Consider the following 19,310-nt stretch of genomic DNA (forward strand, 5'->3'; position numbering starts at 1 on the left):
ACATCTCATCCTTGAATTTCTTAACAGCGTTGCATACGTAATGCAGTGTAAAGAAGTTGCGGTGGATGCCATTTAACTTTCTTAATTTATTCAGTTAAATTTCTGCATGTCGAGCTTTACTATAAGAGACATCCTGTCGGAATCCTTAATTTTCCCTATCATTAAAGATGCTTTAATTAAGAAACTTTATTCAATATTCACGTTGTCTTTGTTATTATAAAACAGTATACAACAAAGACAATATTTTGATGCCATTATAATGTAATACTTTGAGTTGTATCTTATATTTTCTAAATGTACAAAAACGTGACGTTTTATATTGATATGCGCTAGATATTTGGTAGTTATATTTAATTTACCGTTGACATAGATCCTGTGGGAAAGATAACAATTTGCCAAAGGCTACCATGGTCCGGTACGTACACTGGCCACGATCTGGCCTCAATAATGCATGAGCCACCTCTACCACGCGTCAAACTCTCTAATTACGACAAACATTCGTATAATTCACACCACGCTCGGTTATCGAACTCACCTCCTAGAACTTTATGCCTACAAATCTGTCATAACAAGGTCGTCAGGCCAGTGGTGACGTAATTGTACGCCTGGCGTAGTAACTAGTAACCTCGCAGCTCGCTTATATCACTGACTATGTTCCGTTCATGAAGACTTATAGAATATTAAATTATGAAATGAAATAATAATTCATTAAGAACAAAGATACGCTTTTGGATGTACGAAACAGATTTGGTGTTCAAGTGACTAAGAATCAAACTATAAAACTTTATGAATATTAAATACAATTGTTTCGTAGACTCGTAGTAACAAACAATATGCGCCAGCAATCGTTCGAAGCGCAACTGTAGTTCGCGTTGGCATGGCCGAAGGAGCGTTAAATTCTATTTCCGCGTCATCATCTATTCCAAATGTTCAAGAGACTTTGGTGTTGCCTGTAGAATATAGATGGAATAGCGTTACATAAAGTGGCGCGCCACGCCGACTGCCATAGCGCATACCTATAACTATCTACTGATGTGGAACGGTGCTCGTCCGAACTTCAAAATAGAACATTTTACGAAAATCATGCTCATTTTACCGATAATATCTTATTCGAGACTGACCATTCCAAGATATCGCCTGTGGTTTGCATCGAATTTATTTTCAAGGATATTCTGCGATCGCTGAAACGCGTATAAATCAAGTAGATATTGCAAATCGGAAAATACACTGCGAGAAAACTCTAACAGCAAATGACGATATATGGGAATTTTACATTCATATTTATTTCGACGGATCTTCTCATAACTTTTATGTGGTCTTGGCAAGGCAATATTACATTGAGATAGTTTTCAATGCAATATAATGTTATATCTACATATAATTTATGTACCTATGTTTGTGTAAGTTTGGTAATTATGATACGCCTTACTGGTTATCTAACACATTACGAAAGTTGGATGACTGGCGCTTCTGACTGAGTTAACAATTACCATATTATCTATTTATCGTTCAACAGATTTAGGAAATCAATCAATTAAACCTTATACAGAGTTTCATCACTCAATTGGCTAATGGCTTAAAGTTAGAATTGAATGAGTAGATTACAAATATTAAGACGTTTCAATGTACACTAAAAGTGACATTAGACGTAAATGAAAGATACAATATAAAATTTAATTTATAGTGTACAACAGGCAGCCTTATCAGCCTACCCATCGTCCTATATCTCCATTCTGCTCACAGGTATACAAATAAACGGTCTACATACATTGAAACGCAGCGTTGCTGATATTTTAAGGTCACCGTTTCCGCTCCTACCTACACAACTTTCCGAATCATATGCAACAGAATAATAATAAAAATTGCAATCTGTAAAAACTGCCATGAAATTTCAGATGTATCCTAAACATGTGAGGCTTCATGCATTAGAGAAAGCTCGACATTGGTAGCGAAGTGGGTTGGTGCAGGCGGCGCGGGCGCGGGCGCATGTAGGTGAGCGTGTCGAGGTCGTGACGTCACCCGCTTTCTCTGCGCCCGCGCGTTGTGCAACCGCCGCTGTTGGCGTTCTCACTACAGCTACGTTCTTGCACTCTGCCCTTACTGCTTATTTACCTTTGTACTGGGTGCTATCTGGGTTGAGTATGCGAGATTCAATTGACTTTCGGCAGTGTATCTTCGTCGGTGACTTGTCACTTTCAGTATTATTTTTAAGTTAACATAATATATCAGTTTACACCATTGAGATAATATTACTACGTATGGAGGAGACACCACGAATAAAATCTATGCGCCATTTTTTTGCTCTAACTAAGTTTTAAAAATTATTATTTAGTTAGGTACTTACCGATGAAAGTTATTCCTTTGCACTTTTCCGTATTATTTGTGCAATATCGTAACACACACGAAGGCATATTTGATGCGTTTCACTTTAAAACCATTAAAAAAAACCGCTCAACATACGCCACATGGCGTATGTTGAGTGGAACATAAGTGATGTAGGCGGTGTCGTCTCCATATTAATATTATCTCAATGGTTTACACACTTTTAATAAACAAGTTTAAAAAAATATCTTCTATAATCATAATTCCTTCAGAAATGTGGGGTACATGTTTCGCGATAATATAATTTATGTGAAAAAATAAAAGAGCGTTCTCAAAATAGCTATAGGGCATCATAAAATCTCTAGATGAAATATTTTAATATTGTTCCGAGCTGGCGTTGTGAGAACAAAATCGTGTATTGCATATTTATATTTTATGTTTCATCGTAAAATGTTTGAAGTAACCAAGTTTATTGTGTAGCCAATAAAATGCTGTAAACATCGACGTCTAGGTGTTGCATGTGCAAGTTATGGCGAAGAAGTAGAATTAGTTATTTAAGCCATACATTGTTACGATTTTCCAACACTATTCGTATGATGGTAAATGTTTTATGTGCCATTTTCTAGGTTATAAACTAGTGCACCTAGATTTATAGTTGTTGTCTTTGTTCATTCATATCAGAGAATATTCAGAATAATCGTTTGTCATATTTTTATGATTTTGCGATAAAATTATAGAATCGCAACTAAAATATTAGAAATAATACTATTGGACATTCACTGGCACAGAAAAGCCCTGGAAATCAAAGCAATTGCTAAATTTACAGTCATTTTACGTTCTTTGGTATATAATTGACTGCCCAATAAAAGTTACGACCATAGTATTCATATAAACTTAATCAGTTTTTACACCTCAGTTCTAGTTAATGTGTTGAAATAAACAATGCACTAAATGTCTGCAACCTTGGTTTCTAAACGAATGGAGATTTTAGACTGATTTGTGTTTATCGTACGATCAGTCACACGGACGTCTTAACCTACATAACGATTTATATTTTAATACAAATATATTTATATGGCATTGAATTGTTATTTATTTAGTTTAAGGGCTGATTTTTCAATCCTTGGTTAAAACTTATTCATCGAATAATGTATTAAACTACCATTTCAAAAATATATTATATTTGTCCGTATTTGACAGTATACAGGTGACATTTTAAAATGTTCGTGTAATAATTTATTGGACGGATAAATTTTAACCAACGACTGAAAAATCGGCCCTAAGTCAAATTATGAGTATTTTGAACTAGACTTTTTATATGAAATCCGGCTGAGTTATTTTTATCTTAACCTCTATCGTAACCTTTTAACAAAGACGTGGGTGTAGATCTAGACTAGAACTATTCTCGCTGTAAACTGTGTTAACTGTTGATACTTCTGGTTAGGGAGCCAGGTGCAAATTTGGTTCATTATTTCCTCTCAAGAGATAATTCGTCAGACGCATGAGAGTATAGTATTATAAAGCCTCGTGAACGTCAGCTGGCGCTCGGTTGGGGGGGTGAGCGGTTGTAGCCTCCCACGCACATAGGAAAAAAAATACATTCATTCATTCATTTCCTCTCAGCTAAAAATTTGTCAAATTGTAGCTAACCCAATATCTCAACGAAAAAAAATAGTCAGCTGGTTACAACATGGTGTATTATACGTCAGCTGGTGTCTCGAACATGAAAGTTAAATTTAAAGAAAAATATATTTTCCGTTATTTCCTCTCAAACAAAAATTTACCTGATGATAGCTTATATGTAACTGTGGATAAATATATATGTCAGCTGGCTGTATCTTGGTGGAAAAACCGTCAGCTGATACGGGAGGCTACAACCGCTCTTCCCCCCAACCGAGCTCCAGCTGACGTTCACGAGGCTTCATAATACTATACTTTGATGCATTTTACTAATTACCGCTTGAGAGGAACTTGGTCATAAAATCTGCTGCTGGCTCCCGGACCATTCTAGAATATCAAGAGTTTATAATATAAAACATGACATTTATATTAGACACTTTAACTACTAGAATAATATTATCTGTGCTTTAACTGTGGCAACCTTGGTAGAGTTGCCTAGAAGTTGTAAATACAAGACTATCAGCTATACAGGAGTAACTTAAAAAAATATGTTCATTACAAATTATAAACATTCTTATCTTCTACAGACTGACTGACAACGAGTTTCACGACTTTCTGCTAAAGTCTATATTACAATTGATGATGAATTTTGCTGATGTTTCTTGTTATAAATCCAAACAGACATAGTATTCAGATGTTTAATTCGGCTATTAATCATTCCCTTGTATTTTCAACAATTAATTACATGCTTTCTCTGTTCTTTGTAATGTGTTTAAAGGTTTATATGAATGGGTTAATGAGCTGACTTTTATTTGCAGACGTGTGGAGCGCGGGCGGCGGGGGTGGTACAGCAGCATGCGGTAGCAGCGGCATGGACCTGAAACACGAGGTGGCGTACCGAGGGCTGCCCAGCCAGGTGAAGGCGGAGCCGGGGGTCAGTCACAACGGGCACCCGGTGAACGGCCACGTGCGCGACTGGATGGCGGGCGGTGGAGGCTCGCCGTCCCCGGGTGCGGCGCAGCCACAGCCCAACGGGTACTCCTCGCCGCTCTCCTCCAGCAGCTACGGACCGTACAGTCCTAATGGGAAAATAGGTATAGTACTGATTAATATTGTTAAAAAAAGCGTTGAGAAGGATTGAAGGATTGATTAGTAGATGGTATACGATGGAAATAAAACGTTAAAGTTAATGATTTTAAAGGCCAGTTTCTGAATTGAGATTTTATTTAATTGGGATGTGAGAAAGCATATGTCACATAATGGTCACATACAAGCAAATATTAAATATCATTTAAGAATGATTTGAGACGTTCTTGACGTCTAATACTCAATGCGGAAGCCAGCCTTAAGTAGTCAGTAACAAACAATTTGCAACCCTTTTGTAATATAAATGTATCGGATAAATAACTAAGTAAAGTAATTAACAAAAAGACTATTACATCGAAACGTTATTTAATGAACATAATCAATTAAATACGATTGACTCCGTCGTATAAAAGTAATGTCAATTAGGTACCATTAAACGTATTGCCTTTTCAAATTGCAGTAGCATCATTAACTTGATTTAATTGTACAACTTTACCATTTATAAATTAGTAGTATGATATACAGTTAAATAACTTTAAATGTAACGAGGATATTTATTTTCTATAACCTTACGATTAGAGATCATCATTTGGTAATCACTCACGCAGTTGCTTCATATAAGTAGTTACTAAAGACCACAAACAGAACACAGCATAAAAAATAATTAGAAAAACTGGATCTCATGGCAGACGTTTTAAAAACAATATTACGAGAGCGTAACCAAAACAGAAGCACGACCTACTTTCAGATATCATGTCACCATGCGTAATCGTGTAACAGCGGGGATTCAATATTACCCACATATACTGTAAATCACAATAGTCGATTTACCAAGGACCTCGCCGCGAAGGACTCAGGCACCCGGGTGGTTACACGTGCCTCTAATGTGAATTAAGGACTTCTTTGTTCGAAGGATTACTCTTTTAAACTCGATTACTTCTTTTAAAGGAAAACACAAAGGGTTAATAAGTTTTGAGCCTTTGTGAGCCCAGCTGTATCGGAACTCCTGACATAATGTGATTTTGTCGGAGGGGAACGCTTCCGACGCTCGTGGCCTGTCTTTTAAATATTTATTCTATAATGGAGTCAACGAAATAACACTTTATTTGTCAAGTTATAAAACCCGCGGTCAATGATACCTAAATAATTTAAGCAAGTAATATACATTCAATACAATAGTCAATACATTGGATACGTAACAGACAATTGTTAAAATAACGAAATATAATTACCGAAGTAGCGTATTTACATATTTACACACATGCATGAATTCTCTCGACCTCTTTGACTCTACCGACATCAAGGTCGAACATAAAATATTTTAGTTATAACATTCGTTATCAGCGCAAACTCGAATCTGCATAAAGAACTCGATTACTCAAAGCGAAGCGTACATTTCGTATGTTATTCAGAACTGGTCGGCATTTTATCAGTATAAAAAGGATTTTTCCGTTTTTATTATCGCTATCATTCAAAGCTGATAATGAGGGCAATGACCTGAGAATTGCTTTAATGCGTTAATAGATAAAAATTGTTTGATATTTTTGGTAAATATTTGACTCTTCATTTATTAAAAAGTTATCTTCGGTATATGACGTAGATCGCATGTAGGTACATTGCATATTTATGTATAAAAATAACACTTATATCATATTTCATTTTTTAAATTCAAACACTAAACGTGATTTGATATAGGAGTAACTATTCTCTAATCTGTGATATAGGTATGAAAGTAAAATTGATAATATTCTGTCTGCTAATATTTATTTTAATACTAAATGAGATCTGAATATTATAATATTTTAGAATGACTGCACAGTTATTCATGGCAGCGTGTATCACGATTCGCTGCAATTAATTATACTTGGACAATTTATTTGACAATCTAAGTTCGTTGCCAGCCGCGAAATGATTAAGTTCACTTCCCTTATATTAATTTGAAGTGAAACCCGGTCGAGTTTCCGAGAACCAATTAACAAACTTGTCTCACCGAAAAATATTTGCCTCCATGCCGCTAAAAGCATCACGTTGCATGCGCCCCTCATTATTTTCTCGTTAAGATTTATTTCACGGCACTACCGACGGCGATGGCTTGAAAACCAGATAGTATCTAAAACTTCATATTACCTACCTATAATCGACGAGCAAAAACCTGGGGCGGAATATACGCTTGTTAAGACCGTCAAGGCGGACTCTAGCGAGTGATTAATTTTTTTGTTTACCGATTACGCGGATAAACCTTCGGTAAAAATTAATTTATAGGTTTTATACCGATGCTCGTTGCGTAACAAGGACGGAACGGGAAACATTAACGTTATAGGTACATAGAATGAATAAGTTTTTAATGAAAATTCATTTTCATAATGCGACTCGATAAGATCTTTGTAATTAATTCAATTACCGAAGAATTATGGGAGCGAATATTTTAATTGTATATCTGATGTGTCCACATTCTCACTGCATATACAAAATAAAAATATTATACTCAACTAAAGTTGTAGGTAGATAAATATGGATTGTTTAATATATTTTCAAAGTCATCAGTATGCATTTTTCATCTGTCTATAAAACTTTTTACGTTTGTTCGCCAACGATCGGGTGGGAAAAATAAATAAACCAAAACGTACCGCTGTATTTCACATGACTTGAGCAATCGTGGTATTTAAAGAATTCTAATTTGATTTTTAAAACCGTCGCAACAAAATGCAGAGTGCAGCGTAGGAGGATGCAATGTGCTTATTTATTTTATTAAAATTAATGTTTATTTTTATGTTCGCTCAAATTAAAATATCTTATTTATTCTACCAAATATTTCAATTATTTATTGCTTATTGCTGTTATTTTATGTTACGTGCTTAGAAATGTGAAATAACACGATTGTTCGTCAAACGTTTTTACTTTTTTCTTTATCTAAAAATATAGTAGGATCTAAAAGAATATTCTCATTATAGAAAGTGTCAAAAATATCACATCCAAATATAATTGCGTCGAGATTTTTGTGTTCAATATAAATCAAGATATAAATATGAGACTACGCATATTTAAACCGTTGCTTATATTGAAATAGGTATACCTACAGTCGTTGTTCTATTTCCAACGTTCCTACATGAAATTCATAACAGTAAATTATATATCCAGGTACTTATACCATGAGAAATATATCGGTTATAACGAAACGGTAACAAAGATATTTGCATGAATATAGTTGTCGCAGCGATCGTAGATTTAATATGTTTAAAATGGCTGCACAAATATACTGGGATAATATTTATTATAACTGGCAGTCTTTATTGCTTTATAAGTTTATTACGAAGTACTCCTGGAAACCACAATAACAAGAATATATTTCATGTGAAAGTAATAAACCGATGATACAAGAAAATGTGAATTACGATGGAAGATCGGATATTTAAGTCTTTTGAGAATTATTTCTGTCAATGGCTGTTCAATACGAACAATTCCTATTCAGTATAACTGAGAATTGCTTTTATGAGTTTGTGTATAGAGAAAATGTATCGAAATAAATATTTTTCTATTTTGTTATAAATATCATAACGTACTGATCTCTTCATTTTGGCCGATCAGGTAAAATAAATAACTAATAATCGAAACTCGGACTGTATCATTGACTCCTTTAAATGTGAAGGATGTATATATTTTTTTAATATTTAATACCTAGTAATATCTCATAATTAATTGTGTATAAAGAGTAGTCATGAAAATATTGTCAAATACTGATGAAATACATAGCAATCACTTATGACATTCCTAATATTTATTTAAGGATTTCTACTTTCTAATGTGCATTTCAATACGAAAGCATTGTTCGGTTAATGAATTAGTGAAAACATTGAGAAAGCGTGCCATTGCAACGCCGTCTGCCAACTTGGCAATCTCAGTCGATTCATATAAAATTGCATAATGCAACAGACGAATTTAGTTTCAGTATGTCAATTGTTTCTTATATGAAATTACATTGTATGTGTGTCGTTAGTCATTCGATGTCACACGTGTAAGGAAATGTACATTTAATGTGACAGCTTTAACCTCGATAAATATAATAATTTAATATAGAAAACTATTTTGAGAAAAAATCTAGGTTATAAATTTGAAAAATCAACATAGTACGTTCACAATAATAAATAAGTTCTAAATAACGAATGTAAAAACTTAAAATAGGCTGTAGATCGAAATTCACTCCAGGAAAACGTGAAACGTGAAGTGATGTTAATAAATTACAGCAACATTATGAATGAGCATTATAACATAATACTCCATATTTTGGCTTTTGTGAAAACTTCGCAACTCTTACCTCTTTCAACAGTTCATTAAAACGTTTCATAATCAGTATTGTCTATCGCTGAACCGGGGCCAAGGCCAGCTTTATCGCTGGTTGAACCCGTGTGAACCCGGCATGGCGCAATCTGCTCCCATAATGTGTACGCGGCTTAATCTGCTCGTTAGCAATGATTATACCCCTATAGACAAGCTTATTGGCTTTATCTTAGCAATCTCTTTAAAGGAGAATCCTATTTCTCTGAATGTACCTAATTAGAGAAATTCTACTGCTAATTCCTTTTAAATTTACGAAGAGAAATCCTGTTTGCGAGGAATTAACGGCGACACAGTTGAGGAAATTAATATTCGAGTTTTAATTCGAATTCGCTGAAAATTTTAATTGAAATATCCTTGTTTGTAGCGAATCACTGTAAATAATACAGCTACTGGAAATACAATAAAATTAGACAATCTCAAGTGAAACAATGAACGGAAACGCGGTTCAATTTGCGAGGATATAGATGATCGATTATACATGCGATAACACTGAACGCATGAAAAAATATTCACAAACGCATTAAGTAATAATAAAACATCATTGTATGTGCAAATTACACATAGTCATGCAACCAAACAAAATTTAATTCAGGACATAACGATCCAACGACATTCATGGGTAGTTCATATTTTGTATAGAATTGATGTATGGTAAGTGTAACAAAGGTTGTTATTATTATTAGGTGTACTTAAACATAATACAGTTTATTGGTTACAAATAATGGTATTTAACTTTGTAGCATTCCTGCTACATTCGAAAAAGTTAGATCTACTACAAACTTAGTTGAATTAAGCGCGTAGGAACTGTTACAACGAAGGAGTGCTCAAATAGATTTCCAATCAAGTGCAAATAAAATGAGTGCACTGTGCAAATGTAAATAAATTAGCAGCGGAAGTCGCTGATCTCACCGCGTGGGGGCGTTGCTGAGCAATGGCGCACGCGTTCGCGCCGACAAACGGCATTGTATAGCCGTGCGCTGAATTGATGCGGACAAACCGACAAAACGTTATTGGCACTACGTAGGTGACGCTGATGTTCACGATATACTTGGTGCTTAACAAATGGAAACGATAGTTAATGTTCTTGGCGATCTTCGAAGAATAAGATATGGTGGAATTTGAGGGATCTATCATCTAGTATCATTTTACCGTCGTCGTGCTAGCAACACATTTTGACGTATATTATAATTATAAATTTTATACGATTCATGCGATTTATTCCTTTTTGAACATATAAATCTACCCATTAGATCTGGCATCGATAAAATCAACTGTAAAATATTTGCTCAATAATGATACAAACTTTCCATGTAGGTACGTATCGCAATTCACAACTCACAAGTCTTATGATAATATTTCGATTTCCTTCCAGCAAGAAATAACTTTAACCCGTGTGAATAATTTGCGGATTGACTAAATGCAATTGTATTTCATATATAGAATCATCCCGAATGGAAATCTTATTGTTCGCAACCATCAGCGCGTGAAATCAGTTGCACTTTGTGAATGCAATGATACAATTACAGAGCTTATGGCCTATTAAATTTAAACTATAATGTAATCTCATTCAACATTATACATTAATTATTCAACCAAGGTAAAATTTCACGCTTCACCAAATTAAAATGTAAATAGAACACGACGAAAACAACAAAAAGTTTGAAATTATATTTCGAAGACCGGTTATAAATGAATAAAAGCTGGATAAGGATAACATCTCGAATTGGGTGTGCGAAGTCGTTTATTTTAGATTGAAATAAAATAAATTGTACCTATAAATATCAAAGTCAATAGCTTGATGGTCCTGTGAGAAATACAGAATCTGAAAAAGAAAAGGGCAATGCTAAATGAATAGGTATTGAGCTTATATAGACGTAACTATATTGAAATGCGTAAACGATAGCGCTCAATATTGACATATGTATGACGTCTACGTGCAACTAGGTCATGAACTAATGGGGTAGGTCGGACGGTTTCTAGAATTGGGACGATTCGGGACAGCGTGGCCTACTTACGTGTCCTGGGTCGACACGGTTATGAGCTCGATCTTTATCTCGATCTAAGAAAGAATTAATAGGTAAGATTAAATACATTCAAACGCTTTTATTGAGCTTGACCTCCTATATTTTATACTAATAATAATATGCCTTAATCGGCCGGCCAGAGTGGAGCCGCGAGAGCTTTTAGCTCGAAGGGTGGATGCGAATCGTAAGTGGCGAGTGGGCACGTGATGCTGGACCCTCAGGGAGCGCGTGATCGTAGTTTAAAGTCCAGGGACGCCTCTCCACCCTTAGCTGCTCACAATATGTTGCCCCCTTGTCGCACTTTTGCAGTGACTTATTTCGGGGGCCCATACAGTGAGAGGGCGAGTCACCACCTGCCAACATATTTTTACTTTATTTTAGTAGAAAGGCAGGTGCACTCCATAGCCCAGTTTATTTTGTTTTCCATATCTCGAAATAGTCCTACATCGGCCGCGGACTGCCTAGGACTGTATCTCTATAGTGCAGTCATGGACAGGCTGCGGCTGGTGTCCCACAACACAGTAAAGTTCTCTATAGGGCCTCTGCGTGTTGGATCCGTGTCCCCACGTAAGCCTTCCAAAGGACCGGGTACCTTCCTTATGATGGTACCCGAGTATTATGGATGAGATACACAAATAAATAATAAAAATTCTTTATTGACAATAGAATACAACATTTTGAAATACTGAAGTCTCTGACTCCCAAACTAGGTAAAACCTGTATGTCAGGAGTCAGAATACTATCTTTGTTTTAAATCTTCTTCTGTTTGGGTGTGCGTGTGGCAAGACGAGCTGGTTTGTCTTTTTTTGAAGATCTTGTTGATAAGAGCTTACGGCTTGGTAAAGCCTTAAAATATAATTCAATGAAGATACATAGCATGCTTTTGATATTTTGATTAATTCAATAGTCACATTAGAAAGTTTTTTAAATGCTTCAATAAATAAAAATATATATATTTTATAGCAAGATTGAGCCGATTGCATAGCAAGGGTTCGATTCTCCGGAATACCATGAGATAATTTCTCCAATAAGATGTCCAATAAGAATTTACCCTCGTTAATATTCTCATCAGAGACTGCAGTAATTTTGCATTCTGCGATCAATACACGAAAAGATACTTGATTGAAAACAGGTTTATTTTGAGAAATGCGCTTATGCGATTAAGTAACGTTTCGCAAATTTTAAATATTTATTTCGCGTGAGTTACAGAAAATAAACGTTTGGGAAATAGCTCTTCGCTCACGGAACATGCAGTTTAAAAAATATGTTGCAACGTAGCTAGACTGATGTATCCATTGCATTTATCTTGAAGATTTTATTTCAAAAAACTACATTTAAAAAAAAAGTTATTAGGTAAACTTTATCAAAATTTTAATAAGAAATTGGTACAATGTATTTTAATGAGTACTTTTCAGTTTCAATTACAAAATTCGATTGCTGGAGTCAACGCATAGCCACAGATTAATGAAAATGAAAAATAAATTTATTTCATACACACAATTTTCAAATACAGAAAGTGGATGAGTCCTCCTAGTAAGTTTACAAAAACCTGTGTCAGGAGGACCCGCTCTTCCTTAACTAAAGTTTACAAATATAATACGTGTGCAGATGTATGTGTATAAGTGAGTGAATGAGTGTGTTACTAATGATATATCTATCAATATTTAAAGCTTTCTGAATATTTTTTTTCTTTCGATGCATTGCGATGTTGTGTATGCAAAACATAATGATTTTATTACGAATTCAGTGAAACGCAATAGTAAGTTCAGTGAAACGTAAACGATTTTAATTTTAGTAGCGATGTAATTTTTTGGGGAGATATTATCGATTACAAATAATTCCCCTGCTATTTTCTTAAGCAAAGATACAAGTGTGGCAACGTCGTTTATAATAACTAAATTGACTTTAATTAATAAACAAAAGCTCTATACATGAATCTCTTACAATTACAACATTGATAGACAAATCGATTCATTCACGTCGCATCGAAATGCCATACAGGCCTATGTCACAATATTTTCACACTTGATAAATAACGCGTTCCCACATCCCATAGAGTGAGAGCTGCTGAGCGTTCGGCCAATTAATCACTTTTTAGACGTCGATTATTATCGATAGCATTCGCTTTCACTAGTCCAGGGCACATGTACCGCATAAATAAAGCATGAGCTATCTCATCCGTATTCAAGGGCGCATGGACGCTTGCAGCGCTCCGCTGCGCTCCAGAACGTTCAGACTAATGACGTAACACATCTTGAAATATTAAATTACGACTCGAAATGAGAACGCCATTCGAAACTCAATAAATGCGATACGTTGTTACGTGAAGACTGTAGGTAATGTTGGGACGAAACAATGGAACAAAAATTGTGCGGGTCAAATATTTTTCATTTGTTTTTGTACAATGAGTTTTATTTAAAATTTACTTTTGCAAAATTTATTCTGAAATATTCAAATTTTAGCAATAATTTTAATTTTTGTAATTTGAATAAATTATCGCTGCCACCTATTTACAGTGTATGGATTATTTTCAGTTTTCCATTACATTAAAGTTTGTATGGCGATATTAAAGTAAGAAAGCGATCTGACAACACGAAATGACTTTCCACGTATAAAATAACACTTACACTATACAGCTGGTTAATGAGCTAATAAAATATTTAAAGTAAAATTTAGTTGCAGTAAAGCAGCTCGGTAAGCTTCTTTATAGCTTGAAAAGGCCAAGTCTAATGGCGATATTCATCCACTATTTATATCGCGATGTCTCCCAGTAAGAGACCTTAAGTCTTGGCAATAGAAATTTAACTATCCGTAAAGCCTGAGCAACGCTAACGATCGCATTTAAAGCGGGGTCATAATTTAAGCAACGCAGCCATCGCTTGGAAAATGTCCTGAATTGTGATGGATATTAAATTGAGAATTAAATATGTATATCCTTGTTGAAATTACGGGTCTCAAAGTCCAGCGAAGATCGGGCGTACCAATGATAATATTTAACCCATTACCCACCAGCGTAATGTTGGTAATGCAATTATCTACTAAAAGGTTTTACTTGGGTTTTTAATACAAAATTGTTTCACTCCAGTTCCCCTATGTTCAAATTTAAGAATAAGATACACAAATGTATGAAGTTCGAAGACAACGTTAAGCTGTATAAATGTGCTTTGATAAAGATACGTTTCGTTGCAAAGTATTTGAATTGAGAAGATCAGAGACCGTGGCTCTATAATATCTTCTTACTTTTATAATCTGTGAGTATGAGTGAATCTTATATATCATTTCTTGTAGTTTTTGATGACGATACAATAAGACCTGTTGCTCATTTGTTTTTAATAAAATGTATGAGTTCCTTAATATTAAGGACTTACAAAAATTCATGGTGATGGAGATTAAAAAACCTGGTGCTATTAATAATATGAGACAGAACATTAAAATGTATCACATGAGTCATTTCACAGAACTAGATGTATTGCAAAAAGTAACATTACACTAAAACTAATGGTTACGCAATTAATCTAGTCGCTAGCTCGAATTAACTGCCAGAGAACACTTGCAAAGGTTAATAACTGTAGTTATTAAGAAACTGGTTTTGGAATTAACTTGATTAATTTACTTGTCATATGGTGACATATGCAAATAATCTCGCCTTTGTATTGTCCTCATAAATCGTACCGCTGATGAAACTGCATTGTATAAATGCAAATCTTGTTTAAATAACAACTTGCCAATTTTATTTTTTATTACGACCCATCGTTATTGTTTACTTTGTCTTAAAATTGAAGTTAAAAATATTTTTATTTCACGAAGCATTTAAAAAAATCTATCCTACCTGTTCTTACAATATCAATATAACTAAATTAGTCTATTATTCCTACTCTCGCTATATTTTTTCACTGAAACCTTTATTATTCAATATGTATTTAGATATATCATTGCCATCATTTTTCAACCCGCTCGAGTCACTATCACAAAGATAAGAAAGACATTCCAGTCCCGTAGCCATAATAAGATTTGTCAGTTTTAAATCTGCTGAAAGAAAACTGTAAACAAGTCTTAAAAGAGAAATGAAGTGTAGAATGCAACAATGGCCACTGCGGGAGCTATTTACTAGTATTATTCTGTAAACTATGTGGCTTCCACAATATAACTATAATTCCTATATGTACCTTACTTTCTATTTCAACGTTGTTACACTGAAGTTTATTAAAATAATACCGTATATTTCAATTTGCGTTTGTTGAAAGGGTTTGTCTTACAGTTTCATTTCCATGAACAAAGTTCTAAAAGAAAACGTAAAATAAATAACTGATATAATTAAAAGAAAACTATGGACATGTTTTGATTGTACTGTACATTAATGTAGGATGAAGAAAAATATTTTATTAATGTTGTATGTAGTTACTATGTAACAAAATTTAATGTGAACACAGACATATATGTGAATGTGAAATATTTATTTACAGGTAAGTTGCCCGCAGTTTTCCACATGGTTTCCTTTCATCGAATGAAAGTATGGTAAGCCACATTATAATTTATACTCCATTAGTTATTCATTATCTATACTAATATTATAAAGAGGAAAAGTTTGTAAGTATGTATGTATGTATGTATGTATGTATGGTTTTCACGCATAAACTACTGGACCGATTTCAAAAATTCTTTCACCATTAGAAAGCTGCATCTTCACTGAGCAACATAGGCTATATTGCATTTTGAAAAAAAATAGAGATCCTTACCAAAAATGAAATAATGTAACCCAAGGTGTAAAAAATTCCTCAATAAAAGTTATGTCATCGCGTGCGCTGCGGAATCTATAGAAGATAGAACAAAAAAATGTTCTACGGTATTATAGAATGGATCAATATCTACAAGAAAGTCCGCGATACCATATGTCCATCTTCAGTAGTTATGTTACTACAACAACTTTTTTACGTTTTCAAAGTAAATAAAAGTGCCGACAGTAATCAAACCATGTTTTCCATACACATATATTAATCCTTATCCCATTAAATGTTGTTTTATTATAGACTGTTTCAAATACTTTTTAAATGAAAAGAATTGGATATTCCATTCAAAAGATATAACGAATTTTTAAAAGTGTTAATCTACAGAAAATAGTAGGTATACTGTTCGAGCAGGCCGTAGTGCGGGGGTCACGGAGGAATTCTACCAATATGCGGCTTGACGGAACACAGTGGGGTTTTGGTCGGTAGGAATCCGACATAACCCACGGCCCCTCCCCCGGAGGCCGTGGGTATCTATGCAAGATTTCCCCACTAAAACAAAAAAAAAGGCCGTAGTGCGGGACGGGGTAAAGGTGATTTTCATGTGATTAAAAATTAAACCTATAGTCCGACTTTTCACTGTAACGATATCGCTATCTATGCGGGTGAAACCGCAGGGCATTGCTAGTTAAGTATAATTTTCAAATAAATATTTGTAAGTTTTCCTTCTAATCTTTCCGGTTGCAGGAGACGTCAGACGATAAAGAAAAAGTAAATTCTTGAATGTATTGTATTAACGAAATTAAATCCACATTAACATAATCAAAATCAATAGTTCTAAGGCATACGACAAATTGCACCTGAAACCTTTGAACCTTTGAAATTACTAGAGAAGAAAATAATATCGATTTACACCTAATTGCTCTATCATGCATAAAAACCAACAAAGGGCGCACTATTAGCTGCATGTGCACGTCGCTCCATTGTCGACTGACCTTTGCCTTAATGTCTTTACTCCTCATAATAATATACCAAGAAATTATAATTCAAATTAAGCTATTTTGAATAGTCCAATCATGAAGCCAGCTTAACTTTCTAAGAAATTTAACATACCTTTGCGAAATAATGTGAAATTTTTGTAGGATACAAAATGATTTGAAAATATCCACATACGTTCGATACAATTTCGTTTATTATTCATCCGCTCTGTGTTCTTGTAAAACCAGGACTTAAAGGCTATGTGAATAAATACGTGAAACACACGAGCCCGAAATAAATTATTGTACAAGTGGATCGAATTTCATTAGACCAGTTAAAGAACGTAACTTGACGACCAATGAGTAATGGCTTCTGAGCGATGAGATCACTTTCAAATGGTGCTAATTTAAAATAGCCGCTTGCCGACAACCCTGGGAGTCATTACACTTTGACGTGTTTACTGTTTTCAGCAATAAGTTATCTTTCAATACACACCTAATTACAGCAGAAAATACGGGCCAAATTTTGTATTTATGAACACGGAGGTAATTAAAATACAGAAAATAAAGATTTAAGCAGCATTTATGTTAACATATATAATAAAAAACTATGCTTTTATCAAGCTTATAACAGACTTCAAAATGTGATAAAAATATAAAAAAAATCTTTTTTTTTCATTCATAGCTAATTAATCGCAATCACGTGAAAATTAACAATATTATAAAATTTTGGTAAGAACGTTAACTTTTTTTTGTAATATTAATCCGTATCTTATATTTTATTACGAATAATTGTAAATAACACGTAAAAACTTATTCTAGCAAAATTTCATCGATGTAGCACATAGCGCCATCTATTACGCCATAGCGGAATCCAATGAGGCAACGACATGCCGACATTGACCGCTAGATGGTGTTACTAGCACACGATATGAATGACGCAGGCGGTAAATGAACGTTCTTGACTGCGGCACTCGAGTTCATACTGACACAACACAACAGTGGGAAATCATGCCGTAGCTTTAACTCGTGGCAACGTCACCTTGGTAACATTTTATTTACACAAAGATCAACGGCTTTATCTTTTCTATTTTAATGGGCTATTGCCACTTAATTTTAATTTTAATTAATATCGTAGCATTTACATAATGTCAAATGTGTTAATGTTCATTTCACGTAGATACGGTGACGCGATTATTCGTGATTATGTAAATATTTTAAATTTAAATTAATTTGCGATGAAACAAATTTTCTTTTTAATTAAATTAACACTTAGTTTGTCATTATTTTTAATAATAACGATATGACTAGGCGACTCGTTATTAAACAATTTAACTCCAAGTCGTGCTAATAGATGGCGTTACGCGTTCTTTCTTTCTTAACGTTCACAATATTATGCTTTCTGTATGTATAGTAGAAATTATATCTTATAGAAACACCTATGCAGACGAAATAAAACTTTTGCGCTTTACTATAATTTATTATCATTCTTTTGGTTTATCTTCTTGAAGATAACTACTTAAATTTATTATTATTAACAAAAATATTGTCCTGGGATTGAATATTATGACATAAGTAGGTACATAAATATAAAATAATACATCAGTTTTAGATGTTTTTTCAAACAATATTAAATTAAATATCAGGTACCTATAAGGACTTCGGTACATGTTCTATTCAATGCGGTTAAATAACCGTCAATACCATGACATCGCATGACATTAACTTACAATAATTATATTTAATAAACACCCTAGCAGCGTAACAAGGCTAGGTTGTAAAAATTAGTCATTAAGTTGGTATAGGTCATAATTTACATGTCAGGTCTTGTCTACCAAAGCATGAAAATGATCTCATCACCATAATTGTGATAAATCATAAATGTACAAGTCATTGGTGCTTATGAATTATTGGAGGCCATGTATCGACCATTTTAATTGTAAGAATGAGTTCAATTTATAAAAACAGCATCTCTTGTGCGAATTAACCAATCGATATTTTATCTGTGCGCAATTAAAAGGGCGAAGTTCCCCCATTTATCATATTTTAATTGACATTTCTGTAATAGATGTCTTTGTAAACAATTTTATTTGTATTGCACGCCTCATAAGCGAAGCGTTGAGGTGGGTACTACTGTCACTTCGCGCAAAACATCTGATTTTTCAAACTTAAAATGTCTTTATGTATCATACATTGCACTTGTAAGATAATACATACACACA

General features: G+C 34.1%; 1 protein-coding gene across 4 annotated transcripts in view; it reads left to right on the forward strand.

Annotated features, from left to right (window-relative positions):
• Nucleotides 1-19,310, forward strand: part of EcR (Ecdysone receptor) — a 126,081-nt gene that overhangs the window by 40,603 nt on the left and 66,168 nt on the right. For all 4 annotated transcript variants that reach the window (XM_089698630.1, XM_089698628.1, XM_089698629.1 and 1 more), the window contains exon 3: nucleotides 4,761-5,036. In XM_089698630.1, the coding sequence (XP_089554756.1) occupies nucleotides 4,814-5,036 (223 nt within the window). In that variant the 5' untranslated portion in view covers nucleotides 4,761-4,813. The remainder of the gene's footprint in view (nucleotides 1-4,760; nucleotides 5,037-19,310) is intronic.

The sequence above is a fragment of the Colias philodice genome, chromosome 9, assembly GCF_061535455.1.
Source record: "Colias philodice isolate Cphi_HAF_F1 chromosome 9, ilColPhil1 Martin Lab GWU primary, whole genome shotgun sequence".
In the NCBI taxonomy this organism is placed as follows: domain Eukaryota; kingdom Metazoa; phylum Arthropoda; class Insecta; order Lepidoptera; family Pieridae; genus Colias; species Colias philodice.